At 37.4% G+C, this 19,976-nt stretch overlaps 1 protein-coding gene across 5 annotated transcripts in view; it reads left to right on the forward strand.

Moving 5' to 3' along the window:
• Col19a1 (collagen type XIX alpha 1 chain) overlaps positions 1-19,976 on the forward strand; it is a 329,361-nt gene that overhangs the window by 56,817 nt on the left and 252,568 nt on the right. For all 5 annotated transcript variants that reach the window (XM_037199723.1, XM_037199720.1, XM_037199721.1 and 2 more), the window contains exons 7-9: positions 2,269-2,349; positions 6,577-6,702; positions 8,098-8,160. In XM_037199723.1, coding sequence (XP_037055618.1) covers positions 2,269-2,349; positions 6,577-6,702; positions 8,098-8,160 — 270 coding nt within the window. The remainder of the gene's footprint in view (positions 1-2,268; positions 2,350-6,576; positions 6,703-8,097; positions 8,161-19,976) is intronic.

Consider the following 19,976-nt stretch of genomic DNA (forward strand, 5'->3'; position numbering starts at 1 on the left):
TCATGATCCTCTTATGAACAACTATCTGCTGCAAAAGGTAGCTGCTTTGATGAGGGTTGAGAACTGCACTCACCTATGAATACAAGTATAAGTATATGGAATTAAATTTTAACCCTTTAAAATCGATGATCTATCTTTAGTTAAGTAAAGTAATACGTAGTGCTGGGCACGGTGTGGCACATGATTGGATTTTAATCCTTGGTGCATATGGGTGGTGTATTTGTGTGTGGTGTATTCATATGTGGTAAATGCACATGAGAGTGCAGAGTGGTTTACTGTACAGGTACATGTGAGGAAAGAGTAGAATATTAAGTGTATGGGATTTTTTCCCTATCATTCTATGCCCTGAGACAAGATCTCTTGGTGAATCAGAAGCTTCATTTTTCAGGTAGGCTTCCTGGGCAGCGAGTCATCAGAACTATTTATCTCAACCTCTGACAGTAGAACTGTATAAAGACAAACATAACCATGTCAGATTTCTTTCACATGGGAGCTGGGAATTCAAACTCAGCAGGTGCTCTTACCACTGAGCCCTCCTACCAGCCTCCACTTACCCACTATTTTAATAACAATGATTGGAATAAACATCAGTTATAAGCAACATTAGCTCATTATAATCTTCATTCTTTACTTTGCATAATTTGTATGCTATCACCAATATTTCATTAGACTAATTTCATTGCACTTAAACTTTTCAAATGAAAATTTATCTCAATAACCTTGTAAAATGCTGCTTAAATATTACTTGTCAAATCTCATCTATGCACATTTTTTTGTGTTACCCACAGACGGGAGGCTACACATGAATCTACAAGTTTTTGGGAATGCCCGATGCTTTCCATGAGCCGATCAATTTTGTTCATCTCAGTATAGTGAACATTCTAACAGCCCTTCTGATTTTGGTTGTGTGTGTTGGATGGGAACAAGTTAGAGATTCACAGATAGCCAGATGTCTGTTTTCTATGAACACAGATAAATTCTGACAATGTCATAATTTGGTTTTTCTATACAAAATGGTTATTTATCAACGTCAAAGTAACTTCAAATTAATCTCAAAGTAATGCACAACCAAGATCTGTTACACTGGCAATAAAGAACCATAGAGAAGGGGACAGGAGAAAGGAGTGAAAGAAGGGGGGGATGATTAAATCTGATTCTGCTGATATGCTTATTTGTTAATTATATCCATAAATTCACAACTGTATGCTAACTTCAAAGCTCAGTCAATGCCTGCTGTTATGCAGTATTATTTAATATTTCAGTGGACTAAAAGTTAAAGAAGCTGATTTAGGCATTTATCATATTGATATTTTATCAACAGTAAGTACTGTTTACCATTTCCTAGACAATTGTTCGGATCTCTCCATTAAAGGTATGGCTATCGTTTTAATGAAGTGTAGTGAACATTCTAACAGCCATCCTGATTTTGGTTGTGTGTGTGGAATGAGGGCAAGTTAGAGATTCACAGATAGTCAGATGTCTGTTTTCTATGACCACTTTTCATCTCTTGTCTAAATGCCAAAAAATAAAAAATAAAAAAAATGAATCTTCTGCAAATAGAAGAAACTTTCATAAAAAAAAACTGTGAATCTTTTGTTTAGTGCTGTTGACACAGGATTACTCTGGGTAGTCCAGACTGGTCTGGAACACCACATATAACTCAAGTTAGCCTCTTGCACCAATGTTAGTATTGCAGGCAGGTTCAGCTTTTGAGTCTTGCTCAGGATTGCACTAATATACAATCAATGGGCTTTATGCAGACTTCATTAAACACAGGTAAAAACTAAATATCTTCTTCTTACTTCATTGGGTATGGAACATTTACTTCATAGTTCAAACAGGACATTTGGACCGAAAGAGAAAGCCTTTTCCATCTTGTATTCACACCTTTGAGCACGTTCCTGCAAAGTTTTACTTAAATGTCACTTTGTACAGTAGTATATTGTAGCACATAGCAATACATCTCTAATTAAATATTTGTCTTTATTGCCTCCTTAATTCAACATTGCATTTTTATTGCTTGAGACAATTAGCTAAGCTTTGCAATTGTTTTCATTAGCTCAGTTCCTGTCTGAAGATCTTCCTGTGTAGCTGACTGGTTCTCAAATAACCCTCAGTCATGAATCATAAATTAAAATTAAACACTATAAATATGTATCTGTCATTTATATGAACTTCCCTTTTCTTTCCATTTAAATTGCTGTAGTTCATAATGCCTACGTTCAATTCTCAAAACCAATGATGTGCTTTACTACTGACTCTTCACAGATTGAACTTCACCAACTCATAATCTCGTGCAATGCAAACTTCTTAGCTGAAGAATCGTGTTGTGATGTATCCGTTACTAAGGTAGGCTAATTTTCTTACCATGTGAAACACAAACAAATGCTAGTTATCATTTAATTCATGTTCCGTAGATTCTATGTGCAGGGCGCTATGAAGTTCTCAGCTGAATCTGGATGAATGATATATCCCCAGTAGGGAGCCCTTCTAAGTACATGCCCAAACTTCAACCACCGAGTTGTATACTGAAGTCTGATGATGACCTATTCTCATTTTGGACTCGACATAACTTGAAGAGGACTTACATCTTCTCTGTATACCCTTCACCCTTGTTTCATCTGAGGCCCCAGTGATTGGAGGTGCTGCCCACATTAAAGTCAGATCTTTCCCCCTTAATTGGCCCCACACCTTAAGACCATTCAACCTGTCTCTTTTGTCTAGTTGCTTTGTGACACATTTCATCCCTTTCTTCTTTTCCTTGTCCTTGCCAAGTTCACTTTTACCTTGTGCCTAGCTTTCACAGCATCATGCGAGCTGCTTTTCTAACACACACTCTTTTCCTTGACAGTATCACGTGAATGAGTCTCTAAATCACCGAATTATATGTTTACTTGTTGTTTTCTTGTAGTAAATGTTTGTTATTAACCATTGATCCAGTAGACACTGCACTAAGGAAAAAGACTGACTGACAAGAAGAATGTCCCTGTCTGTCATCTTTTTCTCGAAGTCCTAAGTGATTCCTTTATTGGCAACAAAATATCAACCCAGTGGATTAGTCTCCCATGTTAAATATTCTTGACCTTGCTGTATAGTCATCATTCCCACATCCATGTACTCCATTCCAAGAAAAAAAAAATCAGTGCTTTCTGTGTCTCGCTGTAATAGTCGCCCATACCATCACATATTATAAATATGATGATATTTGTTTTTAATTGATTGAAGTATAAATTAGACAGCAATGGAGAATTTACTTTCAAATTCTTTACATCTAGCACATTGTTAGCAAAAGACTGTCAAAGCATGTATTAGTTTATTTTCTTCTGCTCTGATAAAATATCACGACCAAAGGTAGCTTATGGAAGAAAGAGTGTTTTATAGCTTATGGTTCCAAAGTAAGAGTCCATCATGGTGGTGGGGGAGGGTAGGCCTGGCAGCAAGCAGCTAGAGCAGGAAGCTGAGAGATCACATCTTCAGCCTCAAACACAAAGCAGAGAGAATGAACAGGAAGTAAGGGAAGGCTATGAACTCTCAAAGCCCTTGACAGTGACATATTTCCTCCAGCAAGGCAGCAGCAGCACCTCCTCAAACAGCATCACATCCTGGGGACCAAGTGTTGAACTATCTGAGCCCTTGGGACCATTTCTCCTTCAAATCACCACACAGCAGAACCTCTTCCTTTGCTCACTTGTCAACTACAAAGTGAAAGACTGTGAGAAGGGAATAATTCTAAAACACTCACCAAGAGAACATATGAAAAACAAAAGTCCAAGATTCAAAGTTCTGTTTCTTTGAATATTAAATTTCCTCCAATTTCTACACTTGCTAGAAAGTCCATATTAAATTTTAATCAGTAATTTTTAATTCAAAAACTCTTGTAACTTCTCTCATGCAGTTTAAGTAGTAGAATGAAAATCTAGCCAAATAACTCCAAGTCTTTCAAATATTATGTCTTGCTTATATAACTTGGCTGTACAAAGCACATCTCAAACCCAGTTTATAGATTTCATTCCAAGCGAAGTGAAAGTCTGCCAAATATCTTTCTATAAATACCTAAAAAGATAGCTTGAATGCCAATCTACAGACTTGAAATACCAAGGCTGCCTGAACCTATACCTTTAATCATGAAGGTTTTCTTATTCCAAAAGTTTGTTTTTAGTGGTTATGGTTGTATTATATTAGGGTTCTTAAAATAACCATTTTCTTCCATTTAAAAGTAATGTTTTGATGTCTTGATATCTGTAAATGTTATATTCTTGACCAATATTCATTGCCTTTTGTTAATATATCACTATAAAAATGGCTTATATACGTATAGTCGAAGAATTGGGTAAAGTAACTTAGTAATTAAAGTCAGATATGACTTCACAATTGTTAACATTTTTGATTAATTTCACATGGCTAACCTTAAAATTTAATTAAAAAATAGTGTTTATTATGATAATTTGGAAATTAGTTTTATAGTTGAAAATAAGTTAGGAATCCAAACCCGGTATGTAAAAATAACCAAACACAGTATTTTTCATGTTGATGAAATTATTTGTGGTGATGACTTCACCATCCACACTATAACTAAAAGTAAACAGAAATCTGACACATTTCATGAACACTTAAATGAGATAATTATACAAAAGTCCTTCAAACACAGTTGGTGAACTTTTGCTATCAACTGTCTTCTTTGCTTTTTATTTTTGAAAAATGTTTTAAAGGGGGCTAGAGAAATGGCTAAGAGTTCTTGCTGTACAGCTTTCTGACTTGAGTTCAGAACCCGCCACTGGAGCAAATGCCACATGACTGACAAAGTGAAAAAAAAAAAAAAACTACTCAGAAAAAATAAATTATCTGAGACGAATAAACTGTCTGAGCAGCATTCTTATTTCATCTGCATATAATTTTTAGGATTTTGGATCTGAAAATTTGTTAGGATACCCAATGATCACCAAATCTAGAGGCAATGAGCATGAAATCACTAGTACTAAATACAAGACTCTGGTCCCAGTGTATCGGGTGCTGTTCATTACAGGTTTCATTGTTACCAATAGTATTAGAGTGCCATCTATTAAAAAACAACTCGTGAATTCTTATTTTAGAAAGTAAAATGCAAGAAGTAAATAAATAATCAGTTACAAGAGCGAAAATAGATATCCACCATGGTCTCACACCACAGAAGAAAACCACTGAAAGAATCTTTTATATTCATAATTTGGAAATGTTTTCCCATGTATGTATAACTTGTAGTATATAAAGCAACTGGTCAGTTCCTCCACCTGTTGTTTACCCTTCACTGAAGTGGCAAATAAAGAGTTAACCCCAGGACCCGTGTGGTATCAGATGTCAAGGGGAGTCATTCTCTTTAGAATCACCTCATGATACATTATGAAGTATTTATTTTAGTTAGGTATGTGTATTTGATATGCATGCATGTGTATGTCGGGGGGTGTGGACATCTGCTGTGGGTGCAGGCACAGAAGAGCAGAAGTGAGCATCAGAGGCTAGAGGAGCAGCTGGGTTAAGTCCCCAGATGTAAGTGCTTAGACCTGAACTTGGGTTCTCTGCAAAAGCAGTCTTGGCTCTTAAATGCTGTCTCTCCTGCCTCCTGAACTAAATTGGGGTGAGGGGGCAGGTGGTAGAGATTCTGTCTCTTTATAACTAAACCTTACTTCATGTTGTTCAGCATGTTCTAAACTTGCCACATTCAGCTTCCTCCACTTTTACATCGTTAAAGGACACTGGAGTAGAATAGGGTATACATTGATTAAATAATTATAATAATAATTATATTATTATTATAATCTTAGATGCTGTGGAATAACCCTTTTCTACACTATGAATATGCATTATTCTCATTGGTTAATAAAAAGCTAACAGGCTGGTAGCTGGGCAGGAAGTCAGTCAGGAAAGCCAAACTGAGAATGCTGGGAAGGAGGTCTGAGTCAGGAGTCACCAGCCAGATGCAGAAGAAGCAAGATGAGAATGTTGTACTGGGAAAAGGTACCAAGCCACATGGCTAAACATAGATAAGAATTATGGGTTAATGTAAGTGTAAGAGCAAGTTAGTAATAAGCCTGAGCATTTATAAGTAATATTAAGCCTCTGAGTGGCTATTTGGAAAGTGGCAGGTGGGAGAGAACCATCTGTTTACAATTAGAGTGTAAAAAGAAATCATTTCCAGTTTAACTTATAGTTATAACCAGCTTGTTGTAGTACCTATTTTTACCAATTAAATGTATATGTTTTTAAACTTTTGTTTGCTAGATACTATTCACATTTTGCTTGTGTAAAATCTTTTACATAATTATTGTAAATGTACAATATTACTATACTTATCATAAGGTCACCTAATTTAACTAAAATTTTTTCACTAAAATAACCAGTTTTTATATATTCTTTGTGTATTGCCAATGTGCTTAAATATACTAGAGATTTAGTGATAGACCAAAAGTGTGATAATTTTTCCTACATGGATGACAATGCTTGGTTAATAAGAAGGAAGTATGGCAACCAGCTATCTCTGGTTTGATTAGAGCTAGCATCAAGAACTGACATCATTCTCTAAATTCTCTTTGGGGAGTTTAGTGTCCTGAGCAAGACAGCTTTGGAAGTACCACTTCATCATGGGTGACCAGTCACGCTGGTAAAATGTCTTCATATCTGCCAGGAAAGCAGGAACTTAAAGACCCATGCCAGTGTATTCCAAGCAAGGTATGCTAGCCTTTGTATGTACATAATGAAAGGTCACTCCTCACAGTGGTCTAGACTCCTTGGCTGAGGCCTGTGGTCCACAGAAGGTGCCTTTTCCTCAGTGCTGGTAAAAATTAAATCTCAAGAACAATACAACCACCAAAGTAGGTCAGTAAAAGAAAATTAAAGATTAATTTCTTGGATTTTTGCTTACTTTTTTGAGATACTATTATTATTATTATGTATTTTTTTTATATCAGACCACAGTTTCCCTTTCCTCCTCTCTTCCTTCCCTCAGCCCCATATCCCCTTTGCTCTCTACCATCCACCCCTCAGTTTCTCTTCAGAAAAGGGCAGGCCTCCCATGAATATCAAGTAAACATGGCACATAAAGATGCAGTGGGACTAGGCACCTCCCCACTTCATTTTAAGGCTGGACAAGGCAACCCAGAGTGAGGGAAAGGGTCCCAAGAGCAGGCAAAGAGTCAGAGATGGCCCCTACTCCCACTGTTAGGAGTCCCACAAGAAGACCAAGCTACACAACTGTCACACATATGTACAGGGCCTAGGTCAGACCCATGCAAGCTCCCTGGTTGTTGGTTCAGACTCTGTGAGCCCCTATGAGCCCCAGATTAGTTAATTCTGTGGATTTTCTTGTGGTGTCCTTGACCCCTCTGGCTCATAGAATTCTCCCTCTCCCTCTCCCACAAGGTTCCCCCTATCTCTGCCTAATGTTTGGCTGTGGGTCTCTTTTGCTTTCCTTTCGATGTATGAACGTTGCAATTAATAGAAAAAATTGGGGAGAAAAAACACTGTATGACAGAGAAGTGTGAAGTATATAACAAATGCTAGAAACAGGCTGCCATTCATGAAGTCCTGAGTGCACAGCACATGCTAGGAACAGGCTGCAGTTTGGGAATTTGGTGCTGGAGGAAAAGTGCCTGGTCTTCAACAAACATGTAGAAAAACACTCTGCATAGTACTTCCCCTTTTCTGACTGATGACTATATTTGTGCAGCATCTGCAAATATCCAACCGGCTGCACAACCTCTTTTCTATTAATTGATTGTCTCTGCGGGGCATATTTAATTTATTAGCTTCATATAAACCTATATGATTCTTTGATCTGTGATGCTGGGCCCATGGACTTCCATAAATATTCTTTTTATGTTCATAGGAACCATTAGGTCTGTTCTAAAAACAGGCAACTAGAGAAATAAACAATGGCAGGTAAATAAGATAAGTGATAGGTAGGTTGGTAGGTAGGTATGTAGGTAGACTATATAGATGATAGATGGATGGATAGATAGATAGATAGATAGATAGATAGATAGATAGATAGACAGGCAGGCAGATTTGGCTTTAGAGCAATGGAACAGAATGATTTTGACACAGGCATTCTTTTCCCCCCCTCAGGAGGAAGCAGGATCACCAGAAACTCTGGGCTCCATTGGTCATAAGGGGGACAAAGGAGAACCGGTAATGTGCACACAACTAACACTCTTGGCATAAAGGGGTTTATTCAAAAGTGATTTAAAAAGATTTTTCCACCCTATATTTCCCATAAATATATTTCAAAAAGGCTTCCAAAAATTCAACTGAGATGAATATTTTTGTAAACTAGAGTCCTGTCAGCATTTCAGTCTGCTTCTGAGATCACAATATTAGGAAATTCTGAGAAATCTAGAACAGCAAGTCTTCGTACCTCTATGTTCTAAACAACACTGTGAAGCAGGCATATGTCCCAGCTGCTTGCTAGCCTTCCTTATTACTCTTTTCTCCAGATACCTAAGAAACGTATCCTCCTCGTCCACTGACAGGTTCCCACTGAGCAGGTTCCAATGGCTAACCTTCATTTAGCATCTGTGAGAAGCATATTACTGCACGTTCTAGGGGAGATAACGAATAGGGTAAATTACTTCCTGGGATGCCACTCTTAGAAGGGGATAGAGAATACCCATCTTAGATGCTGTATGAGAATTTCAAGAGTCCTAAGAAAACTACCCAGGGAGACTGGGAAGAAGTGAATGGGGGATATGCTGCATGCTCTTGACCTGTCAGTATGCAATCAATCATAGGCGATAACCCATGTGTCAAGATTAGTCTTTCCTTTGACAAGCTCAAGCTTAGCTGTAATGCTTTCTGGTCTTTTGAATGTGTCTTTTAGCTAATCATATAAATTAGTTTGTACTGTGGTCGGGTGACTGTGCTTTTCAGTCAAAGGAAAAAAGGACTTCAATTCCTCACTTGGAAATTCATGACCCCAAATCATTTACATAATCTAGTTGGCTTTTTTTTGAAGGAGATTAATGCCTAAGAGGTCCTCAAAACTTCCACAAAGTAAGTCATTTGTGTCTCAGAGGAATGTAGGTCCATCATACCTTCCATAGCAAGTGCTGGAGAAGGGTTTTTTTTTTTTAAGTGAAATGGGTATTTTTGATTATTTCAGTTATAAATCTTGGGCTCCTTTGCTTTTGGTATCATTATATGAAAGTTCAGAAAAATTAAACACATAATGTAAAAGCTACTTAAATCAAATTAAGCATTTAAATCATTACAGACGGTAAATGCACATATATACTCTTCCCAACGTGCAAACACTAGACCAATGCTTTTGATGCTATCATATTTGATCCTCAAACAAATTTTCATGTTGGGAATTAGTATTGTCATTTTACAGATGGAAAAAATGAGGATTAGTGAGGCTAAATTATTTCCCAAATAGCATAGGTTGAGGCTGAGAATGGAGCCCAGGTCTCCCGAGTCCATTATCCTTCTCTTGACTAGTATCCATTTTGAAAGCAGCTCCCTTTTCTAAAATGCACCTCAGGATTATATGTGTTCTGTCATTGAGATATTCTCTACTTTGTACTATTTTACCCTTATAAACTTGTAAAGAGTGTCAGCCTAGTATTGATACCTTCATCTTACAACTGGGGGACCATGCATAGGTAAATGGTGTACAGCGGTAATACAATGAAAAGGACTCAGCGTAGAAAGATCCAGGGACCAGTCATAACACTTCTTTGCTCAACAGTGTGAACTTAGCGACACCTCCCAGGCCCTTTGTGGTTCATTTTCTTAACAATGAGGCAAGTGTTCTGAGAATTGAAAAACTGTTCGTCAAATACACCCCCAGGTACCTTGAGCAGTTATCTTTTGCGTCTGGATTATTTCAGTTGCTTCTAAGAGCCTCATAGGCTCCAGATTCATTCTGCTTCCAGGGGAGCTAAATACAGTCCCAGCTTAGGTTGCTTTCTCCATAGCCAGTTTCATGCAGCTTAGAGACCCTACTTAGTGGCTAGCATTGCCCTGGTATTTATAGAAACACTCAGTCTTTGACCACATTCTCTCGCTGGGGTCTGTGTCGATCGATGGTGGTGCCAGCCTGGCTTCTAACCACTTTATTTAGCTATGAAAGGGATTTAACACTTATGTGTGGGAAAGAACTACCACCTGCAGGGTGTTTTCTCACTTCCATAATCCAAGGTTTATAATTTATTTTAAATCATTCTAATGAGCATGCGCAAAATAAAAATAACAAGAAAGTCACTGTTATTGTATTTGGTGGTATAGTTGATACATATCACAAATACTTGGCTCTAATGGAGAAATGTCAGTCTTTTAAATTTCAAAAGTTTTAAATCATACTAGAGTTAAATATTTCAGATAGAATACTCCGATTGCTTTATAATGGAAATAACCTATTTGACTTTTGGTATTTTGGGCTGTGAGTTTAACCTTTAGTGGCTGAGCCATCTCTTCAGTCTTGATTTTTATAAATAAATTTCTGAAGAAAATGATTAGTTCACATATTTTTGTGATTAAATGATTTGCTCACATATCTTCACAGCTACATTTCCCACATTTCCATTAACTGAACATATGGTTTCTTCCATGTCACCTAAACAGCACCACTGAGCTTTACTTAGTTACTGCCTCTCAGTATTATTTGATTTTTTTCCCCTTAAAATTAGGAGTTCTTACAAGTACTGTCAAAAACAGAATAAAAAATATGACTTGTTGAAACACCTTGGAGAAAGTAGGTAGGCAACATGCCACAGTGCATACACCTCTGGGACATTATTTTCAAAGGGAACATTTTTTATATCTAAGCCAGAAACTGGTTTATGATGATGGAATGAGGCATAGTCTGAACAGTATTAAGTAGAATTTGCATAGAGTTTCATTTATATTTCCATCTAGTATGATATTGTAACAAATTAAATTATTCACGTGCAAATTCTATTGTTGCGAACTAGACCTGCACTTTGAAGTTTGGTGAAATGACAGCAGTAATTATTTTAAGTGAAGACCCTGAACAAAGCAGTACTTCACCACAGCAGCATATTTTTTTTCCCTTTGGAGACAGAAGCAAATTAATACACTGTGTAGCACTGTTTTGTGAAATGTATTTTGGAGAATGGAGTCATTTGGACTTGAAGGATAAAGAGTCATTGCATTTAATTATATTCTTTTACAAATTACCCTTATCAGCCAGTGCAGACATCGAGTAGGCGTTCCTCACCTTATACACACAGCCTTTCTGTCAAATATCACAAAACAGTAACTGTCCGTATTACAGTGATCCAGCACATCTACAGTTCTGCCTAAGTTTGGTGAACCGACTGCTGTTGGTTCATGGGGAGAAGTTCCATTCTATAAGCAAATACCTGGTTACTTTTGATAAACGTAGATAGATAGGTAGGAGCTACTGCCAAGAAAAGTGAATAAAAGGAATGGATTCATTTCCAGAAGAAATGAATGCTTGAATGCATAGGATCATATGAATACACATACCCACACACATGCACTTGCCCCCCACCCACCCACACACATACTTACAGGCACAACTTTTTCCTTGTTGTTTAAAGTGGGAACATGGTGTGAGGTGAACACTAGGTGAGCGTTCTCCAGATCCAGCTCTGGAGCAAGTGTGGCTTTTACTGCCTGCATATTTTATACAAAAATGTCCTTTACTTCCTACTTCACTAATGTGCCAGTATAATGCTCATTGTTTGGGGGAGACGTAGAGACTTTTTAAAAATAAAATTATTTTCCAATAGTGTCTATTTGGTTAAAAATATAACCAAAATAGCACCTAAATGATGCTAAAGTAATATTTGCTTGCTAAGTGATTAACTTTTTCCTAAGGAGGAAACCTTTTTTTTTTTTTTTTTTTTTGAGATAGAGTCTCACCTTGTAGCCCTGATTGGCTTGGAACTCACTAAGTAGACCAGGCTGGCCTCAAACTTAGAGATCCTCATGCCTCTGTCTGCTGAGTGCTGGGGTTAAAAGGTGTGTATCCCCATAAGCAGGAGGAAACAGTTATAAATTAATTTTATTCCTTCTAGAGTATGTAGAGGGTAAATACTAGACTTCAGTTATGTACTTGACAATAAGCAAGCAGAGTTACACTACTTGGATTTGGGGCTCTAGTATAAAAATCATTCTCCTTTATCAAACGGAAATTATACTTGGACCCACTCTTGATTTATCTTAGTGACAAAATTAGAATTTCATGAAAGAGACAGCTTAGTGACTGGCATGAATGTTTGATAACTAGAAGAGACATTTTAAACATACAGCTTGATGATGTTCCTGCTTCAAGCTCTGGCTTAAAATGAGACCAAATTAGAACTCACTTGAGGAAATTTATTTTATTCAAAATTTACTTAGCAGTAATGTTTAAAAAAAACTCAAATATCTTCTGTGTCTTTGGCTTTTAGAGTTACAAACTTGTATCATGTTGATAAAAACAACCACTTATGCAATAAATATTATGTATCAAACAAGAGCCTCCTTTACATGAACTCATTCAATACTTATAGACCTTTTAGCTCAGATTTACTATAGTTTCTGGACTTAGAATCTAATATAAGAAGAGAATTAGAACTTCCCTAAGTTTCATAATTTGCAAAGAGTAGAATTAGGAGGTGAAGCTCTGCCCATATGAACCTCTCTGCTCTGGCATCATCTGGATGTTGCCAAAGACCCAGATTTCGTTTCGCACTCAGTTTGAATTAGATCGCAAATCCATTCGCCTTGCAGCTTAGGGAGTGGATTGTGAAGTTTGCTCTCTAAATTCTGCTCCAGGGAGTGTTGTATCCCTCATCTTTACGTCTATGGATGATTTTAACATTAGATCCTCTAGCTCCAACACCTGCAGAAGATTGTATCCATTTCCTAAGAATTCCTGGAAACCAGTTCATTCACCAAATGAGAGAACTTTATAGTTTTACCTCCAAAAATAAAATTATGAAATTATGATGATTTAATTTTGCTCATTTTCCAAATTCAAAATTGGATTTGAAATATTTTCAAAGTGTCCAAAGGTGACTCTGAAGATCTGTAGTCTGTCCTCCATGGTCAGTAGCTGCTCTCTGGGTTGACCTGAACACCAAACATAGGAAAATCTACTTTTACACTTTTTATCAAATATGCTTTTGATGTATGTACATGCACACACATGCATATGTACATATACATACAGAGTACTCACTATCAAAGACACTAAACTTAGTACCATGACTTTATTAAAAATAACATGTAATGGTAAAACGCCATATGCATTAAGATGCTGAAGACTTCCATCTAATAACACAATGAGCCAGTTGCTAGTTCACCTGTCATGATAAGCAGCTAAACTACCCTCATTATATGGAACGTTGGACGGTGCAGCTTTTCTCATAAACTCTGGGCTCCCAGTCATAGCACTTGCATGAGCACAAACAAGGCCGATCAACTGTTCATTGTCTTTGCATCTCTGTTCTGCTGGGAAACAAAATGATGGCGATGTTTGAATCTCGATTTTCCCTAAGAAGGCATTTGTGAGAATGCTGCAGCTCCAGGAAATAAAGGCAGATGCTGCTTCAGCTTATGTACGTGCAGACAAGTCCTGTAGCTGTTGTGAATCCTAATGAGTTCCGCTCTAGCCTGGTCCAGATGTGGCGTTAATACCTCAGAGACTAAGAAACTTATAGGCGTTTAGTGAAAATAATTTTTGTTTAAGTCATCTGGCTTCCTCTCTGCATTTCTACTTTCACCTAATTTTTCCACGGACAATCAGAATTAAGCCTATTTCCACAGTTTCTCCCTAAGTTAATAAAAAAATCTTAATATGTATTTGCACATAACAATTTATTCTAGAAACTGAAATCACTAAATAAGAACACACAGCTTTATCCAATGAGAGGGAAAAAAACTGTTTTAGATTATAGTATAATTACATTTCTCCTTCCCATCCTCATCCAAACATTCTCCTGTACCCCTCCTTGCTCTTCTTAAATTCATGGCCTCTTTTTAAATTGTTATGTCATGCACATATATCTATGTACATACCAATATAATCCTAAATATAGCTTGCTCAGTCTCTGTAATGTGACTTGCATTCGTGTTTTCAGAGCTGGGCGTTTGGTATTGGATAACCCGAAGGGAGACAGTTTCTCCCGCTCTCAACATTCCTTAGTTGATTGCAGTTCTTTGTGTAGGGTTGGAGCCTCATGGGCTTTCCCCCATCCAGTGTGGCATGTCTATTGGTATCATTCTTGTTCAGCTCATCTTGGATGATAGAATATTTTGTCGAGGCTGATAAAATAAATGTGACCTTTGTACTAACAAAAATACAACAGCTCATGTTGGACGATAGGATATTTTTGTCGAGGCTGAAAAAATAGATGTGAACTTTATGCTAACAAAAATACCATTTTTACATTTGTATCAAGCATTGCCAATCAAAAATGTGCTGTTTGTAAGAAAAACAATGAAATCTCAATGTGATCATGTTTTACCTTCCATAAAAACTGATAATAGTTTTTTAGGGTTATCAATTAGTTATATAATCAACTTGTATTTTACAAAAAAATCATCTGTATGCCTGTGTATTAAAAATATGTTTATAATGAAGATCTTATCAAATCCAGACATAGTATCAGAATTCTTATAATAAACAATATTTATAGAAAATAACCACAAAAAGTATAGTTTCATCACTCTACTTTCTAGATGTACTGACTAAAGCTCCAAGGCTAAAACTTTGTTGGTGAAAAACTCTGGCTTTTATGTGGAATGTCTTGTCATTGTCTTCTAAGGAGGTATATGGTGATACATCACCGAAATGAGCAGAAATGTAAGAAGGACAGAGGTAATAGAGAGATAGGAAAAAGAAACCTGCTCCCTCTGCAGCTGACTTCATCTCTTAATGGTTTCTTATTCCCTCTAATGCCTTCCACTCACATCCCAAGTAGAGCAGTTGGCGGAGACCGCGACAGATGGATGACGAGCTCAACACATGCAGCGTATCTGGCACCCAAGCACTTGACTTTTATTTACCAAACAGCCAGATTTCAGGAACCCAGGCTGCTAATGTCCCTTTTTGGTTTAACGTGCAATTGGTATCTAGTGCATAAATACTACATAGCTTAATGGCTAATTAATTATCTTATTCTTGGTGTAGATTACTGATATACTGAAGAGTGGATTTAAAGAAAAAAATGCTGTTGTCTAAGACATCTATGACTTTAAATAGTACAGTTTTCTTGAAGTGACTGCATCAGAAGCATCTTTCAGCCAGCCAAGCCAGGGTGAATTGTACCAGTATACAATTAGGTAAAGCTGTCAGGTAAATTGGAAAGCCTGAAGATGAATCCAGATGATTGATATTTGGATCCTTTACAACCATTATCACAGATTACTACATTCAAAGTTCATGCAGCTTTTTATGAAACCCTTTGGTCCAATAAGCAAACTTGTAAGCTCCTCCATTCTCCTCACATAGTACTTTGTTTACATCACCGATATTTCTGCCTCTATATCCCTGGGAGCTCCTGGAATAAGAGGAATCATTGTCTCTCTCATCTCTGTGATGCTTACGCTTGGACCAACAGAGGACACCCATGCTGATAGAATCTGGAAACTTAGCCCCAAAGTACCAGAGGGAAATAAAAGACAACCGTCAGACAACTATGTTGAAGGATGAATGGGGAAGGTGCATTAGTAAGAACTCCCAAGGCTTTATGCAGAAGCAAACTTCAGGGAAGTCGCTGGGAAGGAGACTCTCTACCTAGCAAAGCTTAGAAGTGCTGCTTCCTAGAACAAAATGTAATAGGGACAGTGCGTACAGTTCCAGAATTTGCTTCCCGTTTCCTCGTCACCTGCCCTCCCTGCTGGCTTAAGCAGAACCTGTCTTCATTGTCCAGCTTTCTTCTCACCCTGTCTCAGACTGAAGATCTCCTTAGTTTCTTATATTGTTGCTAGGAAATTTTCATCCTCCAAGGCTCCATGATCGTTTACTGCAAGGCTAAAGCTAAGTTAACTGGTGGCTTTGGCACGGCTAAGCTCTAGTAGAGGTAACTGATACGGAGTCACACTCTAAATTACTCATCACGAGGAATACTCTGGACAGGAAATGGCTTGCAGTGACTGGTGTCTCACTGTCCTCAATTAGGAGCTGCCTGATGGCACTGTGCTCTATATCTTAAATCATCTTTTACTTGGTGGACTGCTCAATGCCGGTGTTGTCAGTGACCATGCATCAGGTCTTTCAGTAGATGATTCAGATTAAATGTCTTGATTTCCCTACCAGGGTTTTGCAGTTTCAAATTTATGAAGTCTGTCTTTAACCCTGTATTTGACAATATAATAAGCCCTAATCTTTGTTTCTGACAGACCCACTTTAAAAAGATCATATCAATTTCATGGGATCCCAGATTTTTATAAGATCCTACAAAAGTCCCTGTCTCCCTAATTTCACTAGGTATGGGAGGAAACTTTTACCATGTCCACAAATAATTTCTAAATTGTTCAGTTCTTTTTAAAGCTCAATATAACTTACATTTGTCTAATTTGAAAAAGGATTGGAAATACAATTTTCCCTTTGAAAGGAAATATTAGTAGTGCTTATATTTGGATGCAAACTCAGTATATGATAACACATTTTTAGAAGCAAACTATACTAATAGAAGCACACTTTAGCATCCAAAACAGCATAGTATGTGTGTGTGCATCTGGGAGTGTGTGTGTGTGTGTGTGTGTGTGTGTGTGTAGCTTATGGCCTTGCTTTGTGTTCTGTGTGGGACCATTTCTGACACAATATGCTGAGTTTTGAAAGCCACATTTTAAGAGATGTATTGACTGGCTAATGTATACCCAGAGAGCAGGACCATAATATGAAGACTCCAAACTATTGCTAATGGTTTGCTGAATGGAAGCCTTGATATTGACCCAAATGAATATTATATATCTATAAGATCTGGAAGATTTTTTTCTCCCATAATTTAAGATAACAGAAATAAAACTAGTGGGAAGGATTTTAGGTTCAGAAAGCTTTAATTTGATAAGCATATATGTATCTTTTTTATTTGTGCTCCATAGTGTGAATCAGACAGAAAAAGTTAATTGGAAGCTTATAATTATGTTTGGTGTACAAATATAGTTTATGTGTTATTTAATTTGGGAAGAGTGTGTGTTCAGTTGTGAGTGGTACACACGGGGAGGTCATAGGACAACTTTTGGGAGTCAATTCTCTCCTCACACCATGTGTGTTCCAGGAATTAAAAGGACTGTATTAAAAAGAATGTCCCCAGAAATCAGTTTTGAAAGGTATGATTTCTTTGAAACTATTGATGGTATTTTTTTCCAATAATGAACTAAAAATCTTGATTGAAAGGTAAAAGAGAAGCATTTATGCCTTCTTTAGGATGATACTGGCAGAAAAAGGAAGCAGGAACTCAGAAACACACACACACCACACATACATGTAAAATAGATATGTGCTTTTCCAGTAGTGATAGGCAAGTACTGATTTTGAAAGTAAAATCAGGTCTACCCCGACTGCCTGCACATCTGTGGGCTTTTCTCCCATGTTCCAGAATGAGAGGATTGCTGCTATCGGCATAGACGTTTTAAATAAAATTTTACAGAATCAACACTTGTCATTAGCATGCTTGAACTATGTATGTCCTTTTAAGTTTTTATGGTGATTCATACGTTTTTTCCCCCTTAATTTGAGATAGTGATGGGAACAATTATGCTCGCACTGCTCTCTTGGATTAAAGACAATTAGAAGTGATTTTAAAAAGCTAAGTAGGAAAAAAAAAAAAGCTAAGTAGGGAAAGAGGAGAGACCAATTAACACTTGCCATGGGGGAACACCATATTTTAACTACAATAATCACAAAACATCAACTAAAGACACACCCATGCCAGCACTCTGGGAACATGATTTGTAAAAGTTGGCTGCTAGCAAGAAGAGAGGAGGAACTATCACTACTTTCTTTTCTCCGAAACGGGCTGTTCAGGTTCGGGGTAAACACCATATTATTGTGCTTTAGTGGATTTTATGCCGTATCTTGTTATCTCGAGTAACTTGCAATATGATATAAAATATTATATTGGATCAACTGAGGAAAATAATCTGCTTCTTAGAGACAAGTGGACATACTTCAGTGATGAGTAATAACAGCTCATTTCCATAGAATGTTCTTGGCGTCAGATACTTAATGCGATTTCGTTATCTCTTTATCAGATGTTACTGCGGCTTTCTACTAGTCTTGCGTGGTGCCTAGGGTCAAGAACCATAATAACTGTTAAGTGCTAAAAATACTTAGTACGCTGATAATTATGCTGATTTTTGGTGCTCCCACATGTAATTACATATCACAACCAAATTTTCTGCTTACTCTGCCAACAGCAGCTACACTATAGAATACTTTGATAATTTAATCTAAACCAAGAAAAACCTTAGGTCTTAAAAAAAAATATGTGTGCATGTATATGACAGTACACTCTGGCTTTAAAAAAAAGAAACAGTAAAACTTTCCAAAAATGTATTAGTAATAAAATTAAGGTCTCAACATTTAGGCAGAGTATCTCATTGTTATTTTAAATTTCAAAGACATGATGTTCTTCTTAATATACTTAAACTTCCTTCACATAATTCTTAGAAATGATGCTGCATTTTCAGTAATGCTCAAAAACTACTATTAAGTGAATTTTATAAATATGTCACAGCGATAGAGCGGATCGTAGCATTGTTCGCTTATTTTGAGCTGCCTGAATCTGGACAGGTGGGAGCCATGGTGAATTCCTAGACCGAAGTATACGCCCAAGGGTTTACTGAGAATGCTTACACCCCCTGTGGAGCATCTCCTTCTAGCTGGTGTGCTGTTCACAGAGCAGACTTGTCAGTGCAATGACCAGGAATTCCAGTAATGGAACATGATCGGCATCTGCTGAAAATGTTCATGCCCATGACAGGAGCCAGACAAGCGGAAAGGGAACTGTCTCATGCAGAATTGCCTTTGGTATGACTTCAGAATTGACCTCACAGCAGTCAACAGATACAGATAAGGAAATAAGCGTGTCCATTATGTGATGAGAATCTGCATATGTGCATATATGATATCTCATATTAGGTAAGAAGACACATAAACCACAATTAAACCGGTTGCCAGAGACCATCTACAAAGGCAGGACACTGGCCACAGCTGAAGGGCAAGAGTTTGAAGTCCAGTCACTGTGTACCTATCTATATAAGATGATTATGAGAGTAGTAGCTTCTGATGTTTGTTCAGGAAATGATGCCTACTCCATAAAAAGCATTTATTAATATGCCCAGAGAAGCCAAGAAAAAGAAAAGAAGGAAGGGGAAGGGAAGAAAGGAAGAAAAGAAGGACATAAGAAAGAAAGAAGGAAGAAGAGAGAAGGGGAGGGAGGGAGGGAGGAAGGAAGGAAAAGAAAGAAAGAAAGAAAGAAAGGAAGGAAGGAAGGAAGGAAGGAAGGAAGGAAGGAAGGAAGGAAGGAAGGAAGGAAGGAAGGAAGAAAGGAAGGAAGAAAGAAAGAAGGAAAGAAGATACATTTTACTAAATAGCACATGGAATACACAGGCTGTGGAATCATTAAGCACACACTAGACATCTTAGGTGATATTATAAGTTGCATAACCCTGAGACTGGCACATTAGCATCTCAGAGCCCCCATTCCTTTATGTTAAAATTTGAGATGATTGTCCTGGAGTTGTGAAATGACAGAAAGTTGGAAGACCCTACATGTGACAGATATCTAGAAAAAAGTTGCCTGTCCTCATAACACTACAGCTTTCCCAACACCTGGGAGGCAGAGGCAGACAGATCTCTGTGAGTTCCAGATCAGCCTAGTCTGCAAAGCGAGTTCCAGGACAGCCAGGGCTACAGAGAAACCCTGTCTTGGAAAAAACAAAAACAAAAAAACAATCAACCAACCAACCAACAAACAAACAAAAAAAGAGGTGTGAGTGTGTGTGGAAGGGGTTCTTTTTCG

The sequence above is a fragment of the Peromyscus leucopus genome, chromosome 16_21 (genome assembly GCF_004664715.2).
Source record: "Peromyscus leucopus breed LL Stock chromosome 16_21, UCI_PerLeu_2.1, whole genome shotgun sequence".
Taxonomy (NCBI): Eukaryota; Metazoa; Chordata; class Mammalia; order Rodentia; family Cricetidae; genus Peromyscus; species Peromyscus leucopus.